The sequence below is a fragment of the Talpa occidentalis genome, unplaced genomic scaffold (genome assembly GCF_014898055.3).
Source record: "Talpa occidentalis isolate TD23 unplaced genomic scaffold, MPIMG_talOcc4v2.1 talOcc4.3, whole genome shotgun sequence".
NCBI classification, from domain to species: Eukaryota; Metazoa; Chordata; class Mammalia; order Eulipotyphla; family Talpidae; genus Talpa; species Talpa occidentalis.
Window position 1 is genome coordinate 116,293,858 of NW_023603184.1, and position 26,171 is coordinate 116,320,028.

Below are 26,171 nucleotides of genomic sequence, written 5' to 3' on the forward strand. Positions count from 1 at the left end.
AAGGGGGGGTGCAACTGTATGGGGAATATAACCAAAATGAAAATGCATACATTGTGCAAAGATGAAAAATGATGTAAGAATTATATAAAATAAAATATTTAAAAAAAAAAAAAAATTTTTTTTTAAATTCTGGGTCTCCCTGGTAGCACAAGGGGTTGAGCACTTCTTTATGAAGCAATCCTCTTTAGCAAGCCTCTGCAGCATGAATTCAATCCCCCGCCAGCCAGGGAACTACTCACATGGTGCAGCAGAGCTCTTCTGACTCACCCGCTGCCCCCTTCAGCAGTGTATTTCAGTCAGTCTGCCTGTTCTGTTCCCCACTCTGTCTCTGGTGAGTCCTCTTACCCCCTGCATCTCTGGCCTGTACCCCAGCTCTTGTATGCATAAATAAATAAATCTTTAAAAAAAAATAAAGAACCTTTCTGCCCTGCAGTTCACTATCCCCTCTCTTGTGAAGAAATTCGCATAGCTTTAGATTGCTTTGGTCCATTTTCACACCACTCACATGCATGGGTCAAAGGTGCCCACAAATTGCTTTGCCCAGGCTCTCCTGCCTCCCCCCAATCACTTTCCAGCCTATGTCTTACCCATCTGTAACTCCTGCCCACACCTGTTAATGAAATCCGATCCACACATTTACAGCCAGTGTTGGAAGACAATATTGATGTCATTTTTTTCATTCATTTATTTAGTCCACAAATTTGTACTGAGCAATTACTGCTAGGCACGGATCTGTGTGTTAAGAAAACCAGCAAACAAGCATCACCTCCTCCATCTTCTAATCTGACAGATAGCAGGGGCATAGCATAGGGCTTGCAACATGAGAGACAAACATTCAAAATTTATTGAATTCAAGGAAAGGGAAAATGATTTATAAATTTGATTTTATTTAGTGTTTAATGTAAATTGCTCAGAAACGTATATGAGGTAATCAAACTTGAATCAAGCAGAATTGGTTTAAGAAACTCTTAGAAACTTTTGGCTTATGGGGAATATAGGAAGGCAATTAGGTGTCACCAGGGCAAGCATTTACCCTTTGTTGCCATTTGCAAAAGGGATGACAAAGGTTAAAGATAGTTTAGAGAGTGCTTCAAAATGGAGTTTCAGCAAGAGAGTCACAGAACTAATAGTACTAAGGAAAAATAATTATAGAAACCACTAGTGAAAACCTGAAGAAATTTTTAATAATTTTTAAAAATTTAAAGGAATTTTTCCACAGAGGAAGTGCTTTCAAGGGCAGCAGAGACTGTTATCAAATATTATGTCTTTAAAATAGTGTAAATTATATAGAGAAAAGGTTTTGATAGGTAACACTTTTGACCTGCCTCTCCCTTCTGCTCAGAACTACCAGACAGGAGCTTCCCCTAGAGTGTAGAGCTATCAAATCTGGTGTTTAAAATACATTGTTTCTTAAGAAAGCTGTGGTCTGAGCAAAGGTGTGGTGTACAGGAAGCTGCTCTTTTAATTTAGTCCGGGCCATGATAATTTTACAACTTAGGTAGCTTTTTACACTTATTCAACTGAACTGTGATAGAGACTGCGGAATAATTGTCAATGAAAGTGAAAAATTTAAGCCTTAAGTGTTGCTGCATTCAATGCTAAGCTGTTATAGAGGGTTTTGTGTTTTTTTTTTTTTTTGATCTTCTAGGATTTTTTTTAAAGATTTATTTATGCATATAAGAATTGAGGTACAGACCAGAGGTGTGGGGGGTGAGAGGAATCACCAGGGACAGAGTGGGGAGCAGAACGGGCAGACTGACTGAAATACACTGCTGAGGGGAGCAATGGGCCAGACAGGAGAGGTCTGCTGTGCCATATGGGTCACCTCCCTGGCCAGGGATTGAACTAGTGCTGCAGTGGCTGTGTATTGCTTCATAGTGCTGCAATTCAACCCCTTGTGCCACCAGGGAGGCCCCTGCTATAGTTTTTAAAGCTGAATAAGACATAAAACCTAGGAAACATATAGACTGAAGTCTTCTCAAAGTTATGGTGATGAGATCACCTATCAAGACAAACTTCCTTTCCCTAAAATAACATTTGCCTGTTATTTGCTGCATACATATTCATTATTTCCAAGGCTCCTTCCATATCTAAGATGTTATTTTTTATGAGCTAAATATATATACAGGGCAATGAAGAGGCAATAAAGTACTCTTTGTGTACAGTGTAGACATTGGGGAAAGTAAAAGCAGCAGCAATGTATCAAAAAGAAGCATTTAAAAATAGTTTCTCTCTTACTGTTCTATTCTCACCTCCTCCATAAAGTTTAACAGGAAGTCACAACTCTCAGTTACATAATTCGTGTTTTCCATTTCACTGCCTATTTTTCAGCTGAGCATTTATTAGAAATATGAAGTCAGTTCTAGTGAGAACACCACATAACACATCTTATCACAGGTGATGTCACTTTCATCTGCAATGAAAGCACTGGGCTCTCCTGCCAAAACATTTCATTAGCCGTTGGGCCAGTGCTATGGATCTTGCCCAAAAATTGGGATTCCTTTGGAGTGGAAAGCCAATAAGAAAATGGAAGAGGGTAAAATTTTGCTTCCAATATAATTTAGTGGCCAAACACATAATTTTTGTTGGGCCATTGGCAAAATGAGTTGCCTTACTGACAAAATTTCATATGCCTTTGTTTCTGTGTTGTCATCATTGCTTTTGTTATTTTTGTTCTTGGAACTGATATACTGATATACATTAGTTTGTGTGATTTAAAGAAAATTTGTTTATCTCCCCCTCTATATACTATATTTTGTTTTTTTTTTTACAATAAACTGGAAAGTACATTACTTTTATAAATGAAAAAAAATCAATCATTTGTTTCTTGGTTCCACCAACAAGATTTTGATAGCTATTGGGGATCCAAAATTTGAATGGAATATAATTCTACCTACTTGCAATTACATGTATAATTTCTGTCCGCTTTGACAGATGATATGTACCTTGACAGGAGTGTCCCCAGCATCAGCAGTACTCTGGAAGGAAAACTCCTTACATGCAGATTGTTGAGCAAATGAATGAAAATCAATTTATTCAAACTTCTCACAAATGATATATTTGAGGGAGATAGTAAAGAAATCTTTGGGAATTCATAACTCCCATTAGGAAAACTCAAATATTCTCTCCTTTTAAAGTGGCAAAGAATAAGAAATATATGTGAGATCTGCACATGAGTTTTTAGCATTAATTTGGGCAGTGAATCTCAGTCTTGGCTGTAAGTAATAACCAGAGGAACTATTTCTAAAAAAAACAATTGAAACAGAAACTCTGGGTTGGGGCTGAGCTTGACTAATGTTTAAATGTCTTTCATGATTCTAATATGCAGACAGTGTTGAGAACACCAACTGAAGAGCAAACTTTCCAAACCTGTCTGATTATCAGAATCACCTGGATTTGCTCAGTCCACAATCAAGGGTTTTTAATCTTTGCCAGTTTGGAAAAGTGGTCTCTGTTTTGTTTACAAGGAGGAGCACTTTCATTTTCTAAGGCTGTCTGACTTCAAGTTTCACCTTCTATAGGGTTGTCATTGTTGCTAATGTATTGTCAACACAAATGTAACATATTGCTGAACTATTTTCCAAGCTATCCTGGGGTATTCTTGTTCTGAAATAATGCTTCTACAACTTTTATTAGACTATATCTTTATTACTCTAAGTCGATTCTCATCTATCTAAAGTAATTGCATTGTCTGATGAAGTGTCAGGATGAATTGTTTGAAAATGAAGGTCTGGAGAGTATAGAGGAGGGAGAAATCGATGTGGATTTAATGACACATAGAGAAGACTTGGACTGGTTGGTGGGAGGAGAAGGGAACTGGGTCTTGGATGAGGCGAGGATAAATCATGAGCTAAGGGTCTATTCTAGGGATACAAAAGATCCAAATCCTAACCCCTCCATTTTTTGATCTTGTGATGCTGCTGCCTGGGATGCATTTTTTTCATTGCAAAGTCTCTGAATTCTGAATTTGCTCAATCAGAATTGGAAGTGGGAGGCTTGAAATCTACATTTTTTTTTAATAATTCCCCCAGGTAATTTTTATAATGAAACACTAACTTAGAGGGATGACTCTCTTTACACAATTTAAAAGGAAGATAGATGGTTCAGAATGTTCCCAAAAGAGACCCAAATGCAACAAGCTAGTGTTTCTGTCAAAATAAATCAGATATACTATTTTTCATTTATCAATCTGGCAAAGATTAAAACATTTTGCACCACTCAGTGTTGAAGATGGAATGAGCTTTTACACACTGCTGTTGGGAATGTGAATGGGAACATTACTAAGGGACAATTTGGCAATTTTTATCAAAAGCCTTAACATTTTTCATACCCTTTGACATAGTAATTCCAGTTTTAGAAATTTATCCTAAGGCTGTGATCACAACTTTTCTAATTTATCAGAATAATTTGTGAAGCTTTAAAGAACTACAGATTAGCCACCTGTTGAAATTCAAGGAGCCTATTCATGGGTCCCATTCCCTGAAGATCCTGATTCTGTATATTTGGGGTAAGGGCCAGGAATCTGGTTTGAAGGAAAACTGATATAATTTTTGCTTTTTAAATTTTAAATAACAGAAAAGGTAAAAATAGATGAGAACCTCACCCTCCACAACTTGTCATCAATCACACTGAACATAATGCTATTTTATTTCCCCTCACTAATGTATCGTCATTCTTCCATTTTAGTATATTTAGATCTAATATTTTATTATTTGTATAGCCTGCATGGAAATTCTTCAATTTAAACACTGTGAACACCAAATGATAGATCATTTTTGCACTTTGTCTTTACAAATAGTAAGATAATGAATATTTTTATATGCATGGTCTTCTCTTTACCTATGACAGAAATTCTGTAGGATAAATATCTAGAAATGGAATTGTTTGGTCACATTAAACTTTGATATTGACAAATTGCTTTCTGAAATGGTTTTAGTAAATGTGGCAGACATATCTAATTGTCCACCAAAATTTCTGCTTCCAGATGAAGCAAATCCTTGGAAGTGGGAGTGGCAGTCCATCTGAGATTTCCTACCATCCCTTGCCTGGTGGAAGTGTGTAACAAGTCTTGCCAATAGAATGCACATAATGTGTCATATTTAGACAAAGGAATCTGAGATGTAGCTGTGATTTCATGCTCCTTCTCCTTCCTTATCACCCTTCCCCAAAGATACCCAGGTCCTTTGGAATAGCCAAGCCAAGCACTATAAAAAGAATTTAGATCCTTGAATTTCAATGAGAGGAAAAGCCACCCAAGTGACCATAAGAATAATCAACATTTGACTGTTAAGTGCATGATAAATAAAATCCTATTGTATGATAGATTACTTGATGCAGTAACTAATGTTCTCTTCATTTACATATCACTTCATACTCATATCAACAGTGGGTATCTATATTAAAAATAATTCTGATTTTGATGCATGGTGTTAAGAATCACTGTTTCACAAAATAATCATAAATATAAATAAAATTTTAACAGTGAGTATATGTACTTTCCTGTCTATGTTGGTGAAAAACTGGGAAAAGTAAGTAATTTCCAAGTGATACATAAATAAAAATGATGCTGAAAAGGAATACTTAGTGGTATGGAATACCATTTCATTCTTGATAGATTATTTAAGTGAATATATTATGCTTTTGAAGGAGGTTATAAGACTATTTTAAAAATAAGTTAAAATATACATGAATAGAATTATTGGCAAGAAATATAGGTTATCAGTTAAAGATAGGATTAGAGATGATTTTTTTTTTTTGGCTTAGCTGTGTTTCTAAACTTACTTTGCTGGATATGTATCACCTTTCTAATAAGAAATAAAGTTGCTAAAAATTGGTAAAACTGGCCCCCGTGGTGGCGCAGCTGGTTGAGCATAGTGCTGTGAAGCTATCTGCAGCTTCTGCAGCACGGGTTTGATTTCCGGCTGGCCAGGGAGATACCCACATGGTACAGCAGACCTCTCCTGTCTCACCTGCTGCTCCCCTCAGCAGTGTTTTCATCCGTCTGCTTGTTCTGCTCCCTGCTCTGTCTGTGGTGAATTCTCTTACCCTCCCGCACCTCTGGCCTGTACCCCAGTTCTTGTATAAATAAATAAATCTTTAAAAAAAATTGGTAAAACTACATTGGCAAAAATACATAACCTATAGAAACTGAGATAAGGCACCTACATGATTCTGGATTCCTGTGGTTTGAAGCTCAATTTATGAAAATTGGCTACCTCTGAGAGGAGATCTGAAACCAAAGTGGTTCACATGCTTTTTAAAAGACCTTACATAGAGAAGTTTATCAACAAGTACATGTTTATTCATTGATTAGTAAGGTTGGTGATTAGCACTAAATATTAGCACTAATCAAAAAATAGTTTATATCTTCCAATGCATGGAGAATTTTTTTTTTTCAGTAAGAACCAGATTTTCTTCCATCACTCAAATTCTTTCACTGATAAGTGAATGATGGGAAAATAGGTTTAATTTACAGAGGAGTGAGAAAAGAAGGCATTTCCTTAAGGTCATTTGGACTTGGTAAGACTTTGAAAAAGTCTCTGAAGTATGTTCATGCTATACCCTTCCGTCAAGATTTTAAAGTAGGGCCTCCCCAGTGGTGCAGTGGGTTGAGCGCTGCCCTGTGAAGCTGTCCGCAGCTTCTGCAGCGTGGGTTTGATTCCTGGCCGGCCAGGGAGAAACCCACATGGCGTGGCAGACATCTCCTGCCTCGCCTGCTGCTCCCCTCAGCAGTGTCTTCGGCCTGTCTGCCTGTTCTGCAACCCGCTCTGTCTCTAGTAAATTCTCTCACCCTCCCGTGTCTCTGACCTGTACCTTGGTTCTTGTATAAATAAATAAATCTTAAAAAAAAAAAGATTTTAAAATTACAGGACAGGAAACAGATTGAAGTGGTGTGGCGATGGTTTTAAACATCAAAGGATGAGACACCCAAGAGGGTCCCTTCTTTGCCATTTGACCTCTTGCTTGTACATGAGAATGTAGGAGGGGACAATGAACCATTAGATACCAATTATTGCACTTAAAAATGATAAGATACAAACAAAAGTTAGGCATGAGGTTTTAAATTATGTTGTTAAAGGTATAATGGAGTAAAAGAAACTAAATGCCATTCATAAAGGACTGGTTAAATGACGGTACATTCATAAGATATGAGAGACCTACATAAGAAAAATGTAAACCATTGATGAGAAAAATTAAAGACCTAAATAAATGGATGATTAATATGATTACCAAAGGCTGGGGGTATGGGGAAAATGGGGGGGGGGTGTTAGTCAAAGGGTACAAAGCAGCAGTTATGTAGGATGAATAAATTTAATGTAGACCATGATGAGTATAGTTACTAATGCAATGTCAAATGTGGGAAATATGGTGAGAGTAAATTTCAGGTGCTCTTACCACCAAAAAAAAAAAAAAAACACAACACAAAAAAATAAGACAACTATATTAATTACCTTGAATGTAGTAATCATTTCCTTATGAATGTGTATATCAAATCATCATGATATAACCTTAAATATAAATAATTTTTAACATAAAACATATAAAAGACAAATAATCTTATTTTTTTATCACATCTGATAATCTCCACTTTGGAGAAAGAAGAAGAGGCAGCATTTCACTATTAACCATTTATATGGTTAATGTAACATTAACATTAAAACCAGAAACTGGCTGTAAAATGAAAAGGCTATATTTGCAAATAGATGCAAAATCCTAAATGAAATGTTAGCAAGTCATTTGGCAGTGTATAAAATCAGTTTATTTCAGTAACCCACAATGGTGCAATATAAGAATTGCTATGTCAAACACTTTAAGTATGGATTAAAGGAGATATAATTATATTAATTGATGCAGAAAATAATTTGGTAAACTGTGATATATATCAAGATTTTTAAAAATCCCTGCAAACCAGTATTATAAGGGAACTTCCTTAATACAGTAAACCAATAGTAAGTATTCTCTTAACAAAACATTTCACCAGCTATGGCTCCTTCACTTCAACACTGTAATGAAAATCCTGCGAAAGTAAAAGAAATAAGTAAAAGAAAACTTGAAAAAGAACAATCAGACTTCTCTTTATTTGCAAATGATATGATTATGTAGAGGAAATAAAAGAATCTACACAAAGTAGACTCAGTGAATGAGTTTAGGAAGGCTTGTATTCAAACGTCAGGAGTATTTCTATGTACTAGCAATGACCAAATAGAAACTGTGATAGAAAAAAAGGATGCCACTCAAATTATCAATAAAATGCGGTCTCCCTGGTGGCACAGGACTTAAAGACAGCTCTATCAAGCTTTCAACAGCCACTGCAGCAAGAGTTTGATCCCCTCCAGCTAGGGAGATAATCCACATGGCACAGCAGACCTCTCCTGTCTTGCCTGCTGCTCCCCTCAGCAGTGTATTTCAGTAGATCTGCCTGTTCTGCTCCCCACTCTCTCTGATGAATCCTCTCACCCTGTGCACCACTGGATTACATACCAGTTCTTGTATGCATAAATGAATCTTTTAAAAAATTATCAATAATTTTTTAAAAAGTTTCAGATAAATCTAAGGAAAGATGTTATAAATTTGGGGGGAAGTCTTAACAACAGTCTTGAAGGACATCAAAGAAGCCCCAAATAAATGTAATGATATTCGGTGTTCATTGATGGAAAGATTCAATATCATGAAGATACCAAGCCTTCTTAAATCAATAGATTTAATCCTAATCTAAATCCCAACAAAATAGTCATAAAGCTTAAAATGTTGTTCCTAAAATTTATTTAAAAGAAAAAAAGGACAAGAATTAACCCAGAATATGAATAACAAAATATGTAGTTTGCCCCAATCAAATACCATACCTTATCATAAAACTCTAACAAGAGTGCAATATTGATGCAGACGAATAAACAAATAGATCAGTAAGATAGGATAGCAAGACCTAAAAACAGATATATATATATATATATATATATATATACACACAAAATGGACACAGTATAAATTAGTGGGGATATGATGAATTATTCAACAAATGGTGCTGAAATAATCATTTATGTGCAAAATAAAATTATATTCCTAATCTACACATACATACTTTATTGAATCATAAGTATGAAGTTGTTTAATTTGAATAGTAATCACAGAAATTCAATTTATGACAACAGCAATTTGGCAATCATAAATTGGCAAAAAGTAGTCTGAAAACAATGACAAATATTGGTAAGGATATTCTAAAATTAGAACTCATATACTGCTGGCAAAAAAAATAATTTGAGTAAACTGCTTGGAGAGCCATGTGGTTGTATCTATGAATGTGGAAGGTGTTCATGTATCAACAATGGTATATTCTAGAACAGTGTTAATGAGATTAACAAGCAATGAAATCAAATTAACAAGCAATGAACAGAAGGAAAGGAAGAGTGAGAAGAAAGGGGAAGAGAAAAAATAATGTATCACAAGTTAGAGTAGTCAGTATTGTTGCTGTTGTTTTTTTAAGGCTGTTTCATCTGTAAAACAAGACATTGATACCCTAGTACATGCTGGACTCTATGTTACATACTAGGGATGCAAGATGAATGTGCTTAAGGAACTCACAGTTTTGTGGAAGAGACAAGTATATAAGACACATTAGTTCTAGTTACCTCCCATTAACTTCCTATTGCACATCACTTAGAATTTAGCTAACTCATTCTATTCCACTTCTCTCTCCAAACCTAATCTTTATGGTGCATCAACATCCATATAATCACCCAAAGTAAAACCTTGGTCATCTCGTATTTCTTATTCTCTCACATACTTCATACCTATTTACTCATTATGTGCCAGTTGTTTCAATAAATTATCTCAACTCCAGCACATTTTTTTTCATTCACATGGCTACTGCCTCTCTCAGCACATATCTTTTCCCTTGACCCATTGCAATAATGTCCAAACAGATCTCCATGCCTCCATTTTCACCTGCATTTTCTTTTTCTCTGTTTCCTTGGAAGTCTCTATATCTCAGGGAAAGGGAAAATAATCTAAAAAAGTATTCTATTGGCAAATTGCTTGCAAGTGGATTTATTTTTGCTCCCATTTTTCTGCTTTAACTTATTAAAACTACTTTTATAAAATTTATATAAAATGTTTCAAAAGTGTTTCAGGTAACAGACTTAATGAACCACCTTGATTTAGTTTAAGTATCTCTATAGAGGGCCTCCCCTGGTGACGCACCGGTTGAGCATTGGGCTGCAAAGCTGCCTGCAGCCTCTGCAGTGCCGGTTCGATCCCTGGCCACCAGCAAGGGTGTGACGGACCTCTCCTGCCACATCCGCTGCTCCCCTCAGCAGTGTATTTCGTTAGTCTGCCTGTTCTGTTCCCTGCTCTGGCTTCAGTAAATTCTCACCCTCCAGTGCTTCTGACTGTACCCAGTGCTTGTATAAATAAATATATAAATCTTTTAAAAAAAAAGTATCCTGAACAGTTTAGAATTCAGAACAGTTTAAATCATTCTTGTGGGTCTTCATCTCCATGCAACAGGAATAAGTAAAATAGGAAAATATTATTTTAAAAACTACTGGTAGAATGACATAAATGAATATCTGCCCAAATTTTTCTTGTCAACCACCACAACAGTCCTAACAAACAAAACCAATGGGGAGTAAAAGTCAACACAAGACTTTGAATATCTTTATAGCCTCTTCTTCACTGGCATATGTGGTTGTCTTATCAAATGAATTCTTTATTTGTTCCCCTAGTTTATGCATTAGGGAAATTGAAATTTATCTAATCTCTGACTGAGTTTTCTAAATTCATATAATTTGAGGCAAAGGAAAGTAAGGGCTAGGTTGAAGGGGGAGAGAACTTCTAACAGATAAGGGACAGGTCTTCCCGGAGAGAAAACTAACTCTGGAAATATTTTCAGTAAAAAACATAGATTTATGTGGCTAAATAACCTTTGATGGCTCTTCACTGATGATATCCAAAGTGCTTAGCAAGGCATTCAAGGTCCTTACAGAACCCGCTTTTAATGCTTGAAGAGCCTGTCTTGTGCGAGGAATTGCTCTTACTTTTTCCTATCTATGATTCCCTTTCCTCCCTTCTCTTCAGAAAGTCCTGAATCATCCTTTTTGAACCTGTTCAATGTTTGAGACTTTGCCAATTATAATCACAGAAACTCTGACTATGGTGGATCCTACAGTGTATCATATATATTTATCTGTACTTTGTCTCCATTCTAGGTTGCAAATATTTTGCCCTAACAGTTTTATCTAGATCCTCTTCACTTTGTATTTTCAGCAATCAATACTAGCCTAATGTTAAAATCCTTATGATTTAACTAATGTTCAATCTAAAAATGCCTATGGAGTAGGTTCCCTCTACCCAAAGCAAATTCTACAAGCCCCACTTTAAGAAATCCAAACTACCATTGGGAATAAAAAGACAAGTACCTCTATACACAAAGTTATTATTTACCTAAGTAGCTCCAGTCATGCACTTCAAGGAGAATCAGAATTTAAGGGAAAGACTATAATTCTATAATGATAGAATAATTAAATCAAACAATAAACTATTAGAGAAGACTTAATAGAGATGGAGAAGAATCATTCAGGCTTTGGTAAGGTAAAAGCTTAGAGGAATATGCACAAAATTTTTCATGACTGAAATTTCAGTTGGATGGGATCTTGAGTTGATAACACTGGATTCCATTTTAGTGTCATGTGCACATAACAAGGAATTATGATTCACACCATCCGCCTTCTTTTGGCTACCCCAAATTATGCAACAAGCAAAACCTCGCAACTAATTCACATTTCATCTTAAACGACATGACATATAGGCCAGTTTCTTAGCCTGTAAAGTTGAGTGTTGTGATGCTGGACATCAGATAATTATCTCAAAGAAAAGCAGATTGTGGGGAGTATGTGCTGGGAACTTGGGGAAATATGTTATGAGTGACTAACTGCTACCTACAATGAGGCAAAATGACATGAACGGTTGAATTCTCCACTCAGAGCTCTTGGGAGCTGCATGCTGTGGCCATCTGAGTTCCTTTTCAGGTCCTAGGTTGGTACCTGCTACCTACCTAGTGTGTGGTATAGAGAGGGGAAGAAGAGGAGTGAACTGGAGAAGTAGCATGAGTTAGAGGACAAGACCTGGCAGATCCAGAGCAGCTAGGTAGCTAAAGCTAAATGTCTTTTCCCCCTGGGTCTTATAAAAATGTGTCTAATCCTCTACTTTATTATGTTAAAAATCTCACCAGATACTCAGAATCAGCAATAATATTTTTACAGATTAGGCAAGAAGGAACCCAAAATTTTCTCAGTTTTTAAGACTCCAATATGTATTTTTGTTCAGGTAAACCCAAATGACCTGTGAAAAAGAGGCCATAGTAGTGCAGAGAGGAGACATGTAAGGTGTGGGTTCCATGCATGCACCCATCGAATTTAAAACTCTCACTAACGGAGTCATTACCGTGGTGGGTGAAAAATGCTTCCTAGGTGTTAGGATTACTAACCACAGAGTTAACCCAAGTTTATGCATTAGGGATATTGAAATTTATCTAATCTCTGACTGAGTTTTCTAAATTCATATAATTTGAGGCAAAGGAAAGTAAGGGCTAGGTGAAGGGGGAGAGAACTTCTGACAGATAAGGGACAGGTCTTCCTGGAGAGAAAACTAACTCTGGAAATATTTTCAATAAAAAACACAGATTTATGTGGCTAAATAACCTTTGATGGCTCTTCACTGACGACATCCTAGGTGTTAGGATTACTAACCACAGAGTTAACCCAAAACCCCGAACTGAGCTTTCTAATTCATGGAGGTTTTTCCCTGTTATCAGATAAGACTACCAATGTCTGTTTCTCCTTATTTCCCTAAAACTACTTGTTAATGAATAAACATAGACATTCTTATAAATTAAAAAGCAAAACATAAATGATCTCTTTAGACTGTAAACTTCATAAGTTCTCCCAATTGTATTGCAGGCACTCAGAGTGTGACAAATTACGTAATAAGGACTCATTAAACTCATTAAACTCATTAAACACTTGTTGACTAAATAAAGACTTGTTACATGATATTTATAAAAGGTGTCCTTAGTACAAAGTGACACAGAAAGCAAGAACATAAAGAGATAGATTCATTTAACTGTTAGCAAACAATAACAAAAAGAAAGTCACATGATAAAATTTCAAGATGAAAAATGAGCAAATGGTCAAAGGATATTGTATGTAGATTTAAAAAATTTTGTTCATCAATACTATCTTGTAACTGTGCTTCTCATGACTTAGTAAACACATAAATTAAAGGTGATAACTCCAGAATAATAGAAAAAGGCTTCTATATATTGCTTTCAAAAACTAATAAAGAGAGGCAAAAAAAAAAAAAAAAAACCAATAAAATTTTCTGGCAGGTCTCCCTGATTTCTTCTTGACTCACAATCATTTGTTTAGCGGCCAGAGCAAACTCTTTAAAACAGAAATCAGTTTGTGTCATTTCCCTTTTAACCTCTCAATTTCCATCAAACTCAGAGTAAGAGTCAGATTCCATATTACAGGCCAAAATTTCTTATAATACTGCTCCAGCTCACCTTTTTTATTGCATTCACATTTTTAAATTATTTCATGTTTAACTGGCATCCTATGAAAACCATTACTGCTTTGTCTGTTGAATAGATATTATTTGGATTTTTGGGTTTTTTTCAGTGCTATCTTATTTTGTGCTTTCAATTTCTTATGCATTCTATTTACATTTGTTTTAATGGTATTTGTGAAATTTTATCATGCACAGTCAACATCTATGTTTAACTTCTTGTAACCATGCCTTCCATGAAGGGAATAAATGGGGTGAACTTTGAGTTTTGTATAATAATTTAGGTGAATATAGAATTTTAAGTTGATGGATACTGTGTTCCAGTTCTGTGAAGAAATTCTCTTGTTACTGTTTTAAACTTGGTTTTCAGTTTCTTTCTCATTTATTCATAGATAATATAATTGTTCTCTTTGCTACTTTTGACATCTTTTCTGTCTCCCTGGTGACCTTCAGTTTTTTTTTAATTTATCATGCATAGAATCAGTATTTCTAGAATCTAATAATATAAGACAAATGTGTGTCAGCCCCTATTTATAGTTCTGTTTTATAGCTTAAGAAAAGGTTTTGGTTCTGTAATATCCTTTAATGTGATGAGCTTATCTATGCATTTGAAATTCTGTTACATATTGACCTAGGATTTCTATGTCTATTTAGTTAGAAATATAATATATAAATATAAATCTTTAGGTAGAAATAGAAGTCAAAACTGGAACCAAGTACTATTTAGATATGAACAATATGAGAACACTACAAATTAAAATGTATTTATATATTCCTTATATATAATATATACTTTCTATATATTATATATAATTTATGTGTGCCTCAAAACTTATAGAATTAAAATCATTTATAAGAGGAAAAAGTGAAAATAAATTGAATAAAATTAGAAAAGAACAAATTAAAACTGAAGAAATAAGATGAAGACAACACCAGCTTGGTACATGATATCTGAACATAGATGTATGAGTAAGGATATAATTCCAGAACCCTTATTCTACTGTGAGAGTGTAAACTAGTATAAGTATTATGGGAAGCAATTTTGGCATTAACTAGTACAATTACTAGTTATTCCATGACTCAACAATTTTACTGCTAGCTATATATCATTATGAATATGCAGTATTTTTTTAAGTCATTCTATAGACTAAATGTTTCTGTCCCTCCAAATTCACATGTTGAATTTTAACCCCTAATATGATAGTATTAAGAGGTAGTAACTCCCTCCCCTCTTCTGCATGAGAGGTTATATGAACTTCTATGAACCAGGGCCTCTATGAACCAGTAAGTCAAATCAGACATTGAATCTGCCAGTGTCTTGTACTGTCAATGAAAATGTCTATTTATAAGCCAATGAACTGTATTTTTGTTATGGCAACTTGAACAGACTAAGACACAGAAAGGAAAAGGAGTAAGAAAAAGATGTTTGCAATAGAAAGTCCAAGAATAAGAATCTAGCAATTAGACTCCTAGGTATCTACCCAAATGGGTTAAAAACTCCTGCCCCCACAAAAATCTGTACATGAATGTAAATATAATCTTTATTCATAATTGCCAAAATTGTATAAACAAATTTGTAGTACATCTATACAAGGGAAAAAACATACCACAATAAAAAGTAATGAACTACTAAGGTACAAAGAGGCGTGAAGGAAACAAAAGCATATTACTAAGTGAAAGATGCCAAGCTGAAAAGGCTATATACTATATGATTCCAACTGTATGACATTATGGAAAAGGCAAAACTATAAAAACAATAAAAAAGTAAGATCAGTGATTGTCAGGAGTTTGGGGATGGATAGATGAACTGATAGAGCAGAGGGATTTTTAGGGTAGTGAAACTCAAATGGTTATGCATTTGCCAAATTCCTTAAGACTGTATATCACAGTGCATGGATCCTAATGTAATCTTGCAATTCAAGTTAAAATAATGTATCACAACAGCACTACATAGACTATGAATACTTCGATGCAAGGGAAACTGGGTGGGGGTGAAGAGGAAGTATATGAGAACTTTATGTAGTTTCTGTAAACCATTATAAAATTGCTATAAAAATTAAGTCTATTGGTGAAAAAAAATCCAATAACAGATATTTATTTTTAGCAAACTCTAACCTAGCTCTTGCCATATGCTTTACAATTATTTGAATGCTCTTAACATCCCTCTGGCGCAAGTACTAATGTGAGACCAGAGAGTATAAATGTTTTGCCCAAGCCACACAGCAAATAAGTCACAGATCAAAGATTCAAGCAGATGCAATTCTCCCTGGTCTTGACCTGAGGATGCCTCCCCTCAAAGGGGCTAAGGTGAGCTTGAGGTGTTCCCTGTTCTCAGAACTTGTCTTTCATGCTTGTTTTAAGTGGTTTTGTTTCATTTAATTTAAAGCCATTCCAAATTCTGATAGAATAGTAAATTATAATATTGAAATTGAAGATCTGTTATTCCATAAAGAACTAAAATAAATAAATTTACCTTACACCTTCTTTTAGTTCTCCTAGTATTATGGTGTTCTTTTTTTTTTTTTTGCCTTAATAGTTAAAATTGATTATATTTAAAATTATTGAGGATGAAAATGCTCAAACCAGAGAAGCACAATGTCAATAGTCATTTGACAAGAGGTTTTTTCTTTTTTTCTTCTTGGTGAAAGGGAGGAGACTGCTTTATCAAAAAGATTTGTTTTTGAAAAAACATTGGGAATATGATAGGTTACATGTAGGTTGTTTAGGTGTAAAATCATAGTTGATGATGTTATTATTATTTTCTATGATAGTCTGAATTAACACGAATACCCAGTAAGTATAGTTTATAAAATGAAATATTCAGAAGCGCAAGACGGAAACAGCAGTGCTTTTTGGCAGTTCACAAAATGAACCCAACTGCTTTTTTTGAGTTCTTGGTTTGTAGAACTTACAGGCTACTGGAGGGAGGGGCAGGTCACAAAAGGAGGTCAGGCTTTTACCCTCAAAGAGTCTGTGGCCTGTTTAAACACCTCCAGCCCCGAGAGGGGCACAACATGATGCTGTTTATCTTGCACCTACTGCTCAGTGTGGGTGGAGAAAAAGGGCTAAAGCTCCTAGCAAAGGTTTCTTTGCTGCGTAGGGGCCTCCACAGGTCTTCTATGGAGAGTGGGAGCCGGATTGGAGGCAGAGGGGCACAGCACTCCTCACCACTCCTCACCACTCTGCACTGTGGCGGGCAAAGGCTCAGAACCATTCAAGAGGGAGCCTGGTGTGCATTGGGAACACAGAGTAGATCTATTTTCTGGAGCAGGAATGTTGAAGAGCTCAGGCAGTTTGTTGGGAAATGTCTAAAGAGGCAAGATCTAGAGGGCCAGTGACACAAGCAGATGAGGTTTTGCTTGAGTGGAAATGGGACTAAGAGTTCTGCAGGTTCTCCAGCAGCTTCTCAATCTTATCCCCACCCAGACAGAAAGATGAACTGCACACCCACCCTGGAATTAACTCAGAAGATCTTGATATTTTCCCTATTAATAACTAGAACCTTTTATTGAAAGTCTATTTTATTGCCAGAATGAAAGCTCCAGTCTTCCTCACAGTCCCAAACAGTGGTTATAAGCATCCTAATTTACGTGAAAAATATCAGAATGCGGAATGCAGAAAGCTTAAGTGACTTGCCTAAGGCAATATTTCAAGAGTTAGAATTTCCAATGAATATATCCATTTTACACATCTGTGTCCCTCTAGCAAATGACCTGCAGGCCCTTGGCTTCTAGGTCATAGGTTGGCAAACTTTCCCATAAAGAGTCATTTTTATTTTAGGTTTCAGAGTTGTAATTCTGATCTGTTACTGTAAGGCACAAGCAGCCAGAGTCAATATGGAAATGAGTCAGCAGGGCTGTGATCCACTAAAATACAGAAATTTGAATTTCATAAAATTTTTATGTCAAATATTTTTATTTATGTTATTTATATTCTTTTCCAACCACTCAAAAATGAAAAAAAAAAAATTCTTAGTCATAGGCCATACAAAACAGTGGCCCCATTTGACTTGTGGGGAGCTACAGGACAGCCCTTGTTTTTGGATTATAGATTAGAACACAAAACCAAAGAAGCCAATGTTAAATGTTTTATTTCCAAAAGAGATAGTTTGCTCTCTGCACTGAAAATTCTATTTTGCTGGCAACAATCTATTTTTCTACCCCAGTCAAATGTCTGACAAATTAGTTAGGTATTAAAAGAGAAAGACTCAGTGCAATCCAAGCAATAGGAAGAACAACATAATGTGTCCCTCTCACAAATGTTAGTGGCTTCCAGCACATTTCTATTATAATCTAAGTTAAATTGTCTAAGAATATATTCATAGTGAGTTTGGAGTCAAAAAACACTTCACTGAGGGCCTCCCTGGTGGCGCAAGGGGTTAAGCACAGCACTGTAAAGTTGTTCCCAGCCTCTGCAGTGCCAGTTTGATCCCTGCCAGCCGCAGAGCTACCCACATGGCGCAGCATACCTCTCCTGTCTCGCCCACTGCTCCTCTCAGCAATGTTTTCAGTCAATCAACCTGTTCTGCTCCCCGCTCTGTCTCTGGTGAATCCTCTCACCCTCCCGCACCTCTGGTCTGCAGTCTAGTTCATGTATAAATAAATAAATAAATCTTTTAAAAAAAAAACAAAAATCGCTTCACTGAGAAAAAGTTATGTGCTCTTCATGTTATCTAGGATGTTGTAGAGACGCTCAGTACATGTTACTCCATCTTTGGAGTTTGTTATGTTAGCACCTCTGGAAGTAGCTCAACATTAGCTTGCCCTTAATTTGTTAGACCTCCTGATTCATTTGCCCCTTTAATCAATGAATATTACACATCTACCATAAACGCAATCTTGTGGTGGAATTTAAGTTAAATACTGAAATCTTTGCTTCAAGGAACCCACAATGAGGAAAAGATTAACACTGAGTAACAACAGAAATGTAGGATATAGAAACTCTCATGCTCCAGATGTGTTCCAGGTGCTGTGGGAACATAAAAAGATGGGATTTTCCTGGATGAATCTTTGGAGCAGAGGACTGGTGTGTGCTAAAGAATTCTTTCAAAGGAGGTGAGATTTAAACCAAGTCTTTAGTAGAAAAATACATACAACTATGATGCCTCCACCTATGGTACCAATACTCTAAGTTGTTACCTAAGAGAGGGAGTGGCAAAGCCATAAAACCATTATCTTTCAAATACTCCTTCATGTTGTCAAATCTGATCATAGCTAGTAAACAAGGCATATGCAAATTACACACATCCTCCCAGTTATAGTGTATTTTAGGTTCAAAATTTCATGAAAAATAAACACTTAGTAATGAACTAAAACTGAGCACAAAATTCAAGAGAATTCATGTTTTCCTTTAAATTTGGTTTAAGAATCATGAATATATACTTTACTTTTTTTTTTTTTTTCACAAATTTTAAGACTCACAAATCCAATTATTTTGAAAAAGTGGAACAATTCTTACCTGAAGGACTTTCCTAATTCTTTTTAGGTTGTGAATCAAGAGCAGGTTTTTCTCTTTGGAAACACGACCTAACTGTTCATCCAGTTGTATTAACAAGTTTTGAAGAAGAATTGTTGCCATAGTTTCATTGTTAGAAGCCACCTCCCTAAAAAACAAAAGTGTTGTATATAGCAGGAGACAACTTAGGAAAATGTCTTTTATTTTTATACCATATGAAATTTTAAAGTGAAAATTCTATTCCATACACAGGGAAAATATTCAACATCCTTAATCATCAGGAAATGCAAATCAAAACACAAGGAGATACCACTTGACATCTATTAGAATGATTATTATCAAAAACACAAAATAACAAATGTTGGAGAGGATCTGGAGAAAATGGGACTCTTGTATATTGCTGGCTGAAATGTAAAATTGTGCAGCCATTGTGAAAACAGGCAGGAGAGTCTCCAAATATAAATATAGAATTACATACAGTGATTCTGCTTCTGGGTAGATACCCAAAAGAACAAGAAGCAGGAACTTAAACAGATATTTGTACACCAGTGTCCTCAGCAACTTTATTTTCATTAGCGAAAAGGTGGAAACACCTCAAATGTCTATTGACAGATTAGTGGATGAACAAAATGTGTTATATATGTACTACAGAATATTATTCGGTCTTAAAAAGTATAGAAAATGTACATGAATAAAACTTGGAAAAAGTATGCTAAGTGAAATGTCAGCCACAAAAGACAAATTTTATGCAATTACACTTATATGAAGTATTTAGAAAAGTCAGATTCATAGAGACAAAAAAATAGAATGTTGTTTGCCAGGGGCCAGAGCAGAGAATATGAGGGGTATTATTTAATGGATACAGAGTTTCAGCTTGGGAAGAATAAGCAGCTCTGCAGATGGATGGTGGAGATGATTTTCTAACAATGTGAATATATTTAACACCACTAAGTTATTCATTTGCAAATGATTTAAAAATGTTATATATATATTACCACAATAAAAAATTAGATGGCTGTTTAAAGCAAAATTTTTTAATCACTTAAGGTAGTTTTAAAGAACATTTGTAAAATAGACTAAGGAAAAAAATTATTTCTATTGAGTCTGATAGATATAATAGATATAAATTATAGCTTCACTTCTTGACTTTTAAATATATAAAAAATTGTTTGGATTTTGGACCACAGAAAATCAAGGCACTAGGAACAATTAAGTTCTCATTTATAATACATGAGAACAGAAAAGAATGATTCACCCTTGAGAATGCATCTACTGAATCAAAAGTGGACTATAGAATAAATCCATATGGACAGGGCACAGTATTTGTGCATCGTGTCAAGGGGAAACACAATGTTTGATCCTACCAGTCTTGACATTCAATCCATTGGGCCAACAGATGTCGAATTTCCATAGGAAAGTTGTCATCATAGAATTGATCTACTTGCTCCAAAAATTTTATTTCTAACTGTTGAACTTGGTTCCACTGAGACATGCTATAAAACAAGAGATAAAATTTGAGTTTAAAAATAATGTTTAATTAATAACTGCTGTACATATTTTCCTAAATTTCAAGCAAAGACAATATTATCCATGAATTAACTGTAGAAAAATGCTTCTTCTTTTATACTCATCCTAAGAAACAGAAAAGAGAATATGCTTGCAACCCATAGATAGATCAATCTAAGTTTTTCCCTAAGTCATTCCTAACGAAGGGGACAGTATTCTCTAACTCAAATCCTCAGTATTCTCTAACTTAAATTCTCTAAATCAAAAGTACTTCCTTTGCTAATAGGAATTGCTGTTCCACCTTCTCTAGGAAGTTTTCCTTCTACCCAACACTGCTCAAACCACTTCCTATCCCACCAAATTAATATTCTTACTCCTCCCTGTCCAGTGCTCCATCTATATATTAGACTGAGCTTCTTAAAGGCAAATGACACACTTTTAACATTTTCTATACAGATGTCCCCCCAGTTTTGAAAGTTTTTGTTTAGCCTCTTTGCTTTTACAAAAGACTTCTGTTAGTATCTGTTTTTGCTTGCCGAAAAAGATCCAAAGATTGCTTTTAAGAAAAAAAATACTTTGCTTTTGCAATGTTTAGCATTTTTTTTAGATTTATTTATTTATGCATACAAGAACTGGGGTACAGGCCAGAGGTGCAGGGGTGAGAGGATTTACCAGAGAGAGTGGGGAAGACAACAGGCAGACCGACTGAAATAAACTACTGAGGGGAGCAGCAGGCAAGGCAGGAGAGGTCTGCTGCACCATGTGGGTGAAAGGTCAATGCAGGAGGATGAAATGCAAAAGCCCACCAGGAAGCCCACCTGGGGGCAGGAATGCAGAAGCCTGCCTAGAAAATTCAGACAATGAACCCCTCCCTGACCTAGAATCTTTTCCCGCCGGCAAACCGTGTCTCCCATCTGACCTCTCCTCACCCTATAAAAGCCTGCCTCCCCCAGTCCCACCATGGGTCCGTGAATCCCACCCGAGGCACAGTAAATTCCCACCCCCCCTTCGAGAAATTTAGCTTGGCTCTCTTTTTCTTTACTGCACTGAACCTTTCAGTGGGTAGCTCCCTGGCTGGCTGAGGAATCGAACTCTTGCTGCAGAGGCTGTGGACAGCTTCACAGTGCTGTGCTTAACCCCTTGCGCCACCAGGGAGGCCCAATGTTTAGCATTTCTTTAGCAGCAAGCAATTCTAGGGCAGTGAAAAGTCGATGCAGGACACACCCCCCACTTGGGAACTACTGTGTATGTACATTATCATGCCTGCTTTTACTTTAGGCTTTATGTGTTATTTGGGATGATTTGGTAGATTTTTTTTTTTCATATACAGCTGACCCTTGAACAATACCAGGGTTAAAGTATTAACCTTCACAGAGTTGAAAATCTGCACACAAAGTGCACATATTTGCCCGTAACCGTATCTGTGGGTTTCCCATCCGCAGATTCTGGTTGAATCTGTGAATGCGAAGTGTGGATAGAAAAGAATCTGCATAGACGATGACCCATGAACACATATTGTTCAAGGTTTGACTATAAATAAATGGCAGTTGCTTCTTTGCTTTACTCCGTTTCACTTATGGAAAGTTTCATAGGAAAATTCTACTTTTAGATAGTAGGGGAAACCGGTGTCTCTTAGGACCTGTTGGTCTACTAATGCTTTACACAAGAGGTATCCTTTAAAAGCTGCTTTTATGTGAAACTGCCTGATCCTTTTCTCTTTATTTCATATTCATCTGGGTTCTAGAGTCAGTTTTATGTTCCTAGACTTCTCATTTAATTCTATCTTAGCTATATGAAGAGTTTCATATATGAATCTTATGGACTTTAATTCTTTGAGTTCAAAATATTTCTGAACCAATGAACATTTATGTTTTTCTCTGTGATGATCCACTACACAAAGTTATTAAACCAACTTTTATGTTGTCTCTGACGTGCATTGGACAGTGGTTAAACCCTCAAGTTACTTAAGGAAGAAGAAACCACATTTGATACGTATTTGACAGCTTGTCATAAAACAAAAGTATGTGTTTCCCCCAGCTAACCCCACCCTAGCCAAATTAGATATAATTCTTAACTTAGGGAAATTAGCATGACATCAGTTTGAAGTTACAGTGTTTTTCTTTTTTGAAAGTCAAGATTTTTAATATTGTGTAAGCAGTCCCAAAGAAAAGAATTTTTTTGAATTAATCACCACAGTATTTTAACAAATCTTACAAGTAAGTTAAGGTTTCCTTTTGCCTACAACAGCATCATGATAATAGTTCTCATTTGGAACCATCTGGGGACAACTTTTCCCTGATCTCAATGTAGGGAAGAAAATTTCTCCAATGTTTTGCCAAAAGAAAGCAACTAGGAAAATGTTTCCTTTTCCTATCACTATTTATGAAGACCTTGACACAATACATTTCTAGGCGTACTCTAAGTACTCAAGAGCTTGTTAAATGAAGAGTAGTACCCCTGATGTAGTTTTGAATAGGGCAGGCAGATAGTTAAGTGTCACCCCTTCTTTAAAATGGAAAAATTTCTTTGGGGCAAGGAGGCTCAATGAGTGACTCCTACCCAGGAAGTACAGCTCCTAAGGAACTACCTGCAGTTTTCTGCTACCACACACAGTTGACTTTACAGATGCTGGAACACACAAAATTGGAGACTTTGTTCACATACTATTATTGACATACCCTGCTATACCCCTTTCGTTTTATTCCAATTAATGACAAGGGAGATCATGAGTTGAAATAGCATTGCAATAGCTACCATTGTAAATTCTTACCATGATTTCATTGAAATCTGTTCTCTGAATTGATTTGTTGGAACCTATCCTGACTTTATCTTTTTTTTTTTTTTTTGGTGGGACCCTCACTGGCGGCCGGGGAACAAACTGGAGCTGCAAAGGCTGCGGGCAGCCTCGCAGCCCAGCGCTTAACCGCTGTGCCACCAGGGGAGGCCCCTATCCTGACTTTAGACGAATCACTCCTAGGACATGGGTCCACCTTCCAGAGAGCTGAACTCAAGGCTGAAATAGGGAAGGTTAGTCTTTTCTGTTGCAGCTTCTGTAAATGCCTTCTAAACTCATTCAGTAATTTCTTTGCTTTCACTCTCTAAGGACTCGTCCCCCATGCCAAGAAAACAGTGGAGTATTTATTTTGAAAATGTATTTTCTTTGAGTGTCTGGACCTAGAAGATTCCCATAAAGGTGCTTTTTGTCCCACTGTTTCTTCCTCCGGAGCCACTTTGGCCACATTTGCTCTAGCTTGCAAAAAAAGAGATGACCTGCCTTAAAATTTCACCAGCTCTCATGAAAGCCACAATCACTGATTACTCTAGCCACTGCTAGATTTTAAGGTACACAAGCTAATGTCAGACATCACAGCTCGATAGAAGCTGGCTAAGAAAGTGTAGAGGGGCTCACTTGCAGCTGTAGGCACAGACGCACCTCCACTTCAGCCTCAACTGTCCCACCCCTGTTCAGATCCCTGAGGCAGAGAGCACTAGTCCCCACTGAGCTGCACAGTGGGCATCTTCGAATAGCATAGTCTGACTCTCCTTTTTAAAATCAGCCATCCTCAAACAGGTTAAAATAAAACTGCCAAAACAACAAGGGAAGAACAAAACCCTGGTAGCATCCTGCCTAAGCATTTCCTGGAACAGCCACTGCCAGAGAATCCAAAAGTAGGTGTCGTCTACTCTACTTACCTGACTCTCTCAGCCCTGGTCCCAGGCCGCGCTCGGAGTCCAAATTCAGAATCGCCCAATTCAGAATCGCCCCTCGCAGTCTCCTAGACAAAGCCACTAACGCCCTAGTCAGTAGGGGATTTGCATCTCTCCTCCCACTTGAGGCTTTCCTGTGCGTCAACTTTAGAGTCTCTGGGACTTTACTTGGGTTGGTTCCCACCCACTCTCTAGTCTAGAAATGTTAACTAAAGGGCAGAAACAGGTTGGAGCCCCTTTGTAGGTTGCCCTGTCTTTTCATCCCTACCAGTCGGCCACTCCTGCAACTCCAGGTGACCCAAAGATGTCAGGAGGAGTTGGGGGTCTGGGTGAGGATTACATATATTCATTTTTTTCAGTGGGTTCCCCAAAGGATCTGAGACTTACCTCCCCAACCCCCCACCCGACCCCCACCCCCACTCCCACTCCCACCTTGCCCCCACCCCCACCCCCAGCGGACTTAGTTAGACTTACTTGCCTGGAGCTAAGAACCTGACTTCTTACCTTCCTCCTTTCAGGCTTCACTCGTACTTGTGAGCCAGCCTCTGGGATAGAAAAGCTGAGTAGGCAAGATCAAAACATCAAACTCAGACCTCACTGTGCTCCAACTCCAGCAGGGTCTGCTCACTAGGAGGACAGCCTTATTCAAAGATTTGGGCCAGCTCCTGTGAAGGCCACCTGCCCTCACTGGCCCAGCATCCTCCAGCCTCACTGAGTAACTGTACTTGGTTGCTATGTGCTTGTTCTTGTCCTTTTGTGACTTGGGTCTGTTCTAGAATCACAGTGCTGGAGGGAAGCTGGATTGCGTCTCATTTGGTTCTAAATCCTCCACAGAGGTGGCCAAAGTAAGCCACTTAGAGTGGAGAAGTATCCAGGGGTTTTACTACTTCTTTCATTTCATGTTTTATAAGCTAGACTTAAATCCCCTGACACACAGTAAAAATTCTATAAAGCTTCAGGAAAATAAAGATAAGGAAGATAGATTTAAAGAGGTAGAAAGAATTCAATCTGCTTATGTGGGTGCCTAAAGCAAGCTCAAAGTTCAGCTTTTCCACCTGCCCTGATTAGAGTCTGGATTCTCCTTACCTCCCCAGTGAGGTTATGATTTCGTGGTCAATTTTTCTACTCTTCTCCCTCCTTTGCAAACTCACATTCTGGAGATCACTGTAAATTCACTATCAGGTAGACTTGGTACTGGCTGTTTCCAGGAGCTTATGCTACACTGTCCCCATGCAAAGAAAGTGCCTAATTCAGACTAATCCATAAGCTATCAGGCAAAATCTGGTTTTCTTCTGAGTCAGTGGTCAATATCTGAAGGACATAGTCCAAATTCTTGGCACTCAAGTTCTATCCAATTTGATCCCGGTCAGACCTATCTAAGAAAGCCTTGTTTCTGCTCTCCCACCCTCTTCCCCCTACCCCCAGGAGTCAGGATCTGCTGCTGACCTCCTTGCTCTACTCCCTCGATTCACCTCTCTGCAGCTTGCTCCCCAATTCTTCTGCTCATTGAAATCCCATCCTCCTTGAGGAAGAGTTCACTGATGCCCAAAACTCTCAGCAACGTTTTCCTGCTCTGCGTTCTCATTACACTTCCCATCCAAACTAGAGCTGTCCAAAGGAAATAAAATCAAGCCAGGCATGTTTAATTTCCTAGTAGTCACATTTTAAAAAGGGACAAGTGAAATTAATTTTAATACTATAGATAACCCACTATGTGCAAAATATTAACATATTAACATGTATAATTAACAGAGATATTTTTCACTCCTCATTTGTGACTAATTTTCCGAAATCTGATGTGTATTTGACACTTTTAAGATGTCTTGAGTTGGACTAGCCACATTGCAAGTGCCTAATAGCCACATGTGGCTAGAGGCTATCCCATTGAATGACAGAGGTCCACACCACTCATTTTTCACTTTTCATTTCCTGCCTTGTAGTGT

The 26,171-nt window shown here is 37.0% G+C and overlaps 1 protein-coding gene across 1 annotated transcript in view; it reads right to left on the minus strand.

Annotated features, from left to right (window-relative positions):
• Nucleotides 1–24,971, minus strand: part of STAT4 (signal transducer and activator of transcription 4) — a 93,204-nt gene extending 68,233 nt beyond the window's left edge. The window contains exons 1-3 of the mRNA XM_037523726.2: nt 24,733–24,971; nt 20,379–20,507; nt 19,018–19,162 (exon numbers count right to left, since the gene is read on the minus strand). Of these exons, the coding sequence (XP_037379623.1) occupies nt 19,018–19,162; nt 20,379–20,506 (273 nt within the window). The 5' untranslated portion in view covers nt 20,507; nt 24,733–24,971. The remainder of the gene's footprint in view (nt 1–19,017; nt 19,163–20,378; nt 20,508–24,732) is intronic.
• Nucleotides 24,972–26,171: the final 1,200 nt, after the last annotated feature.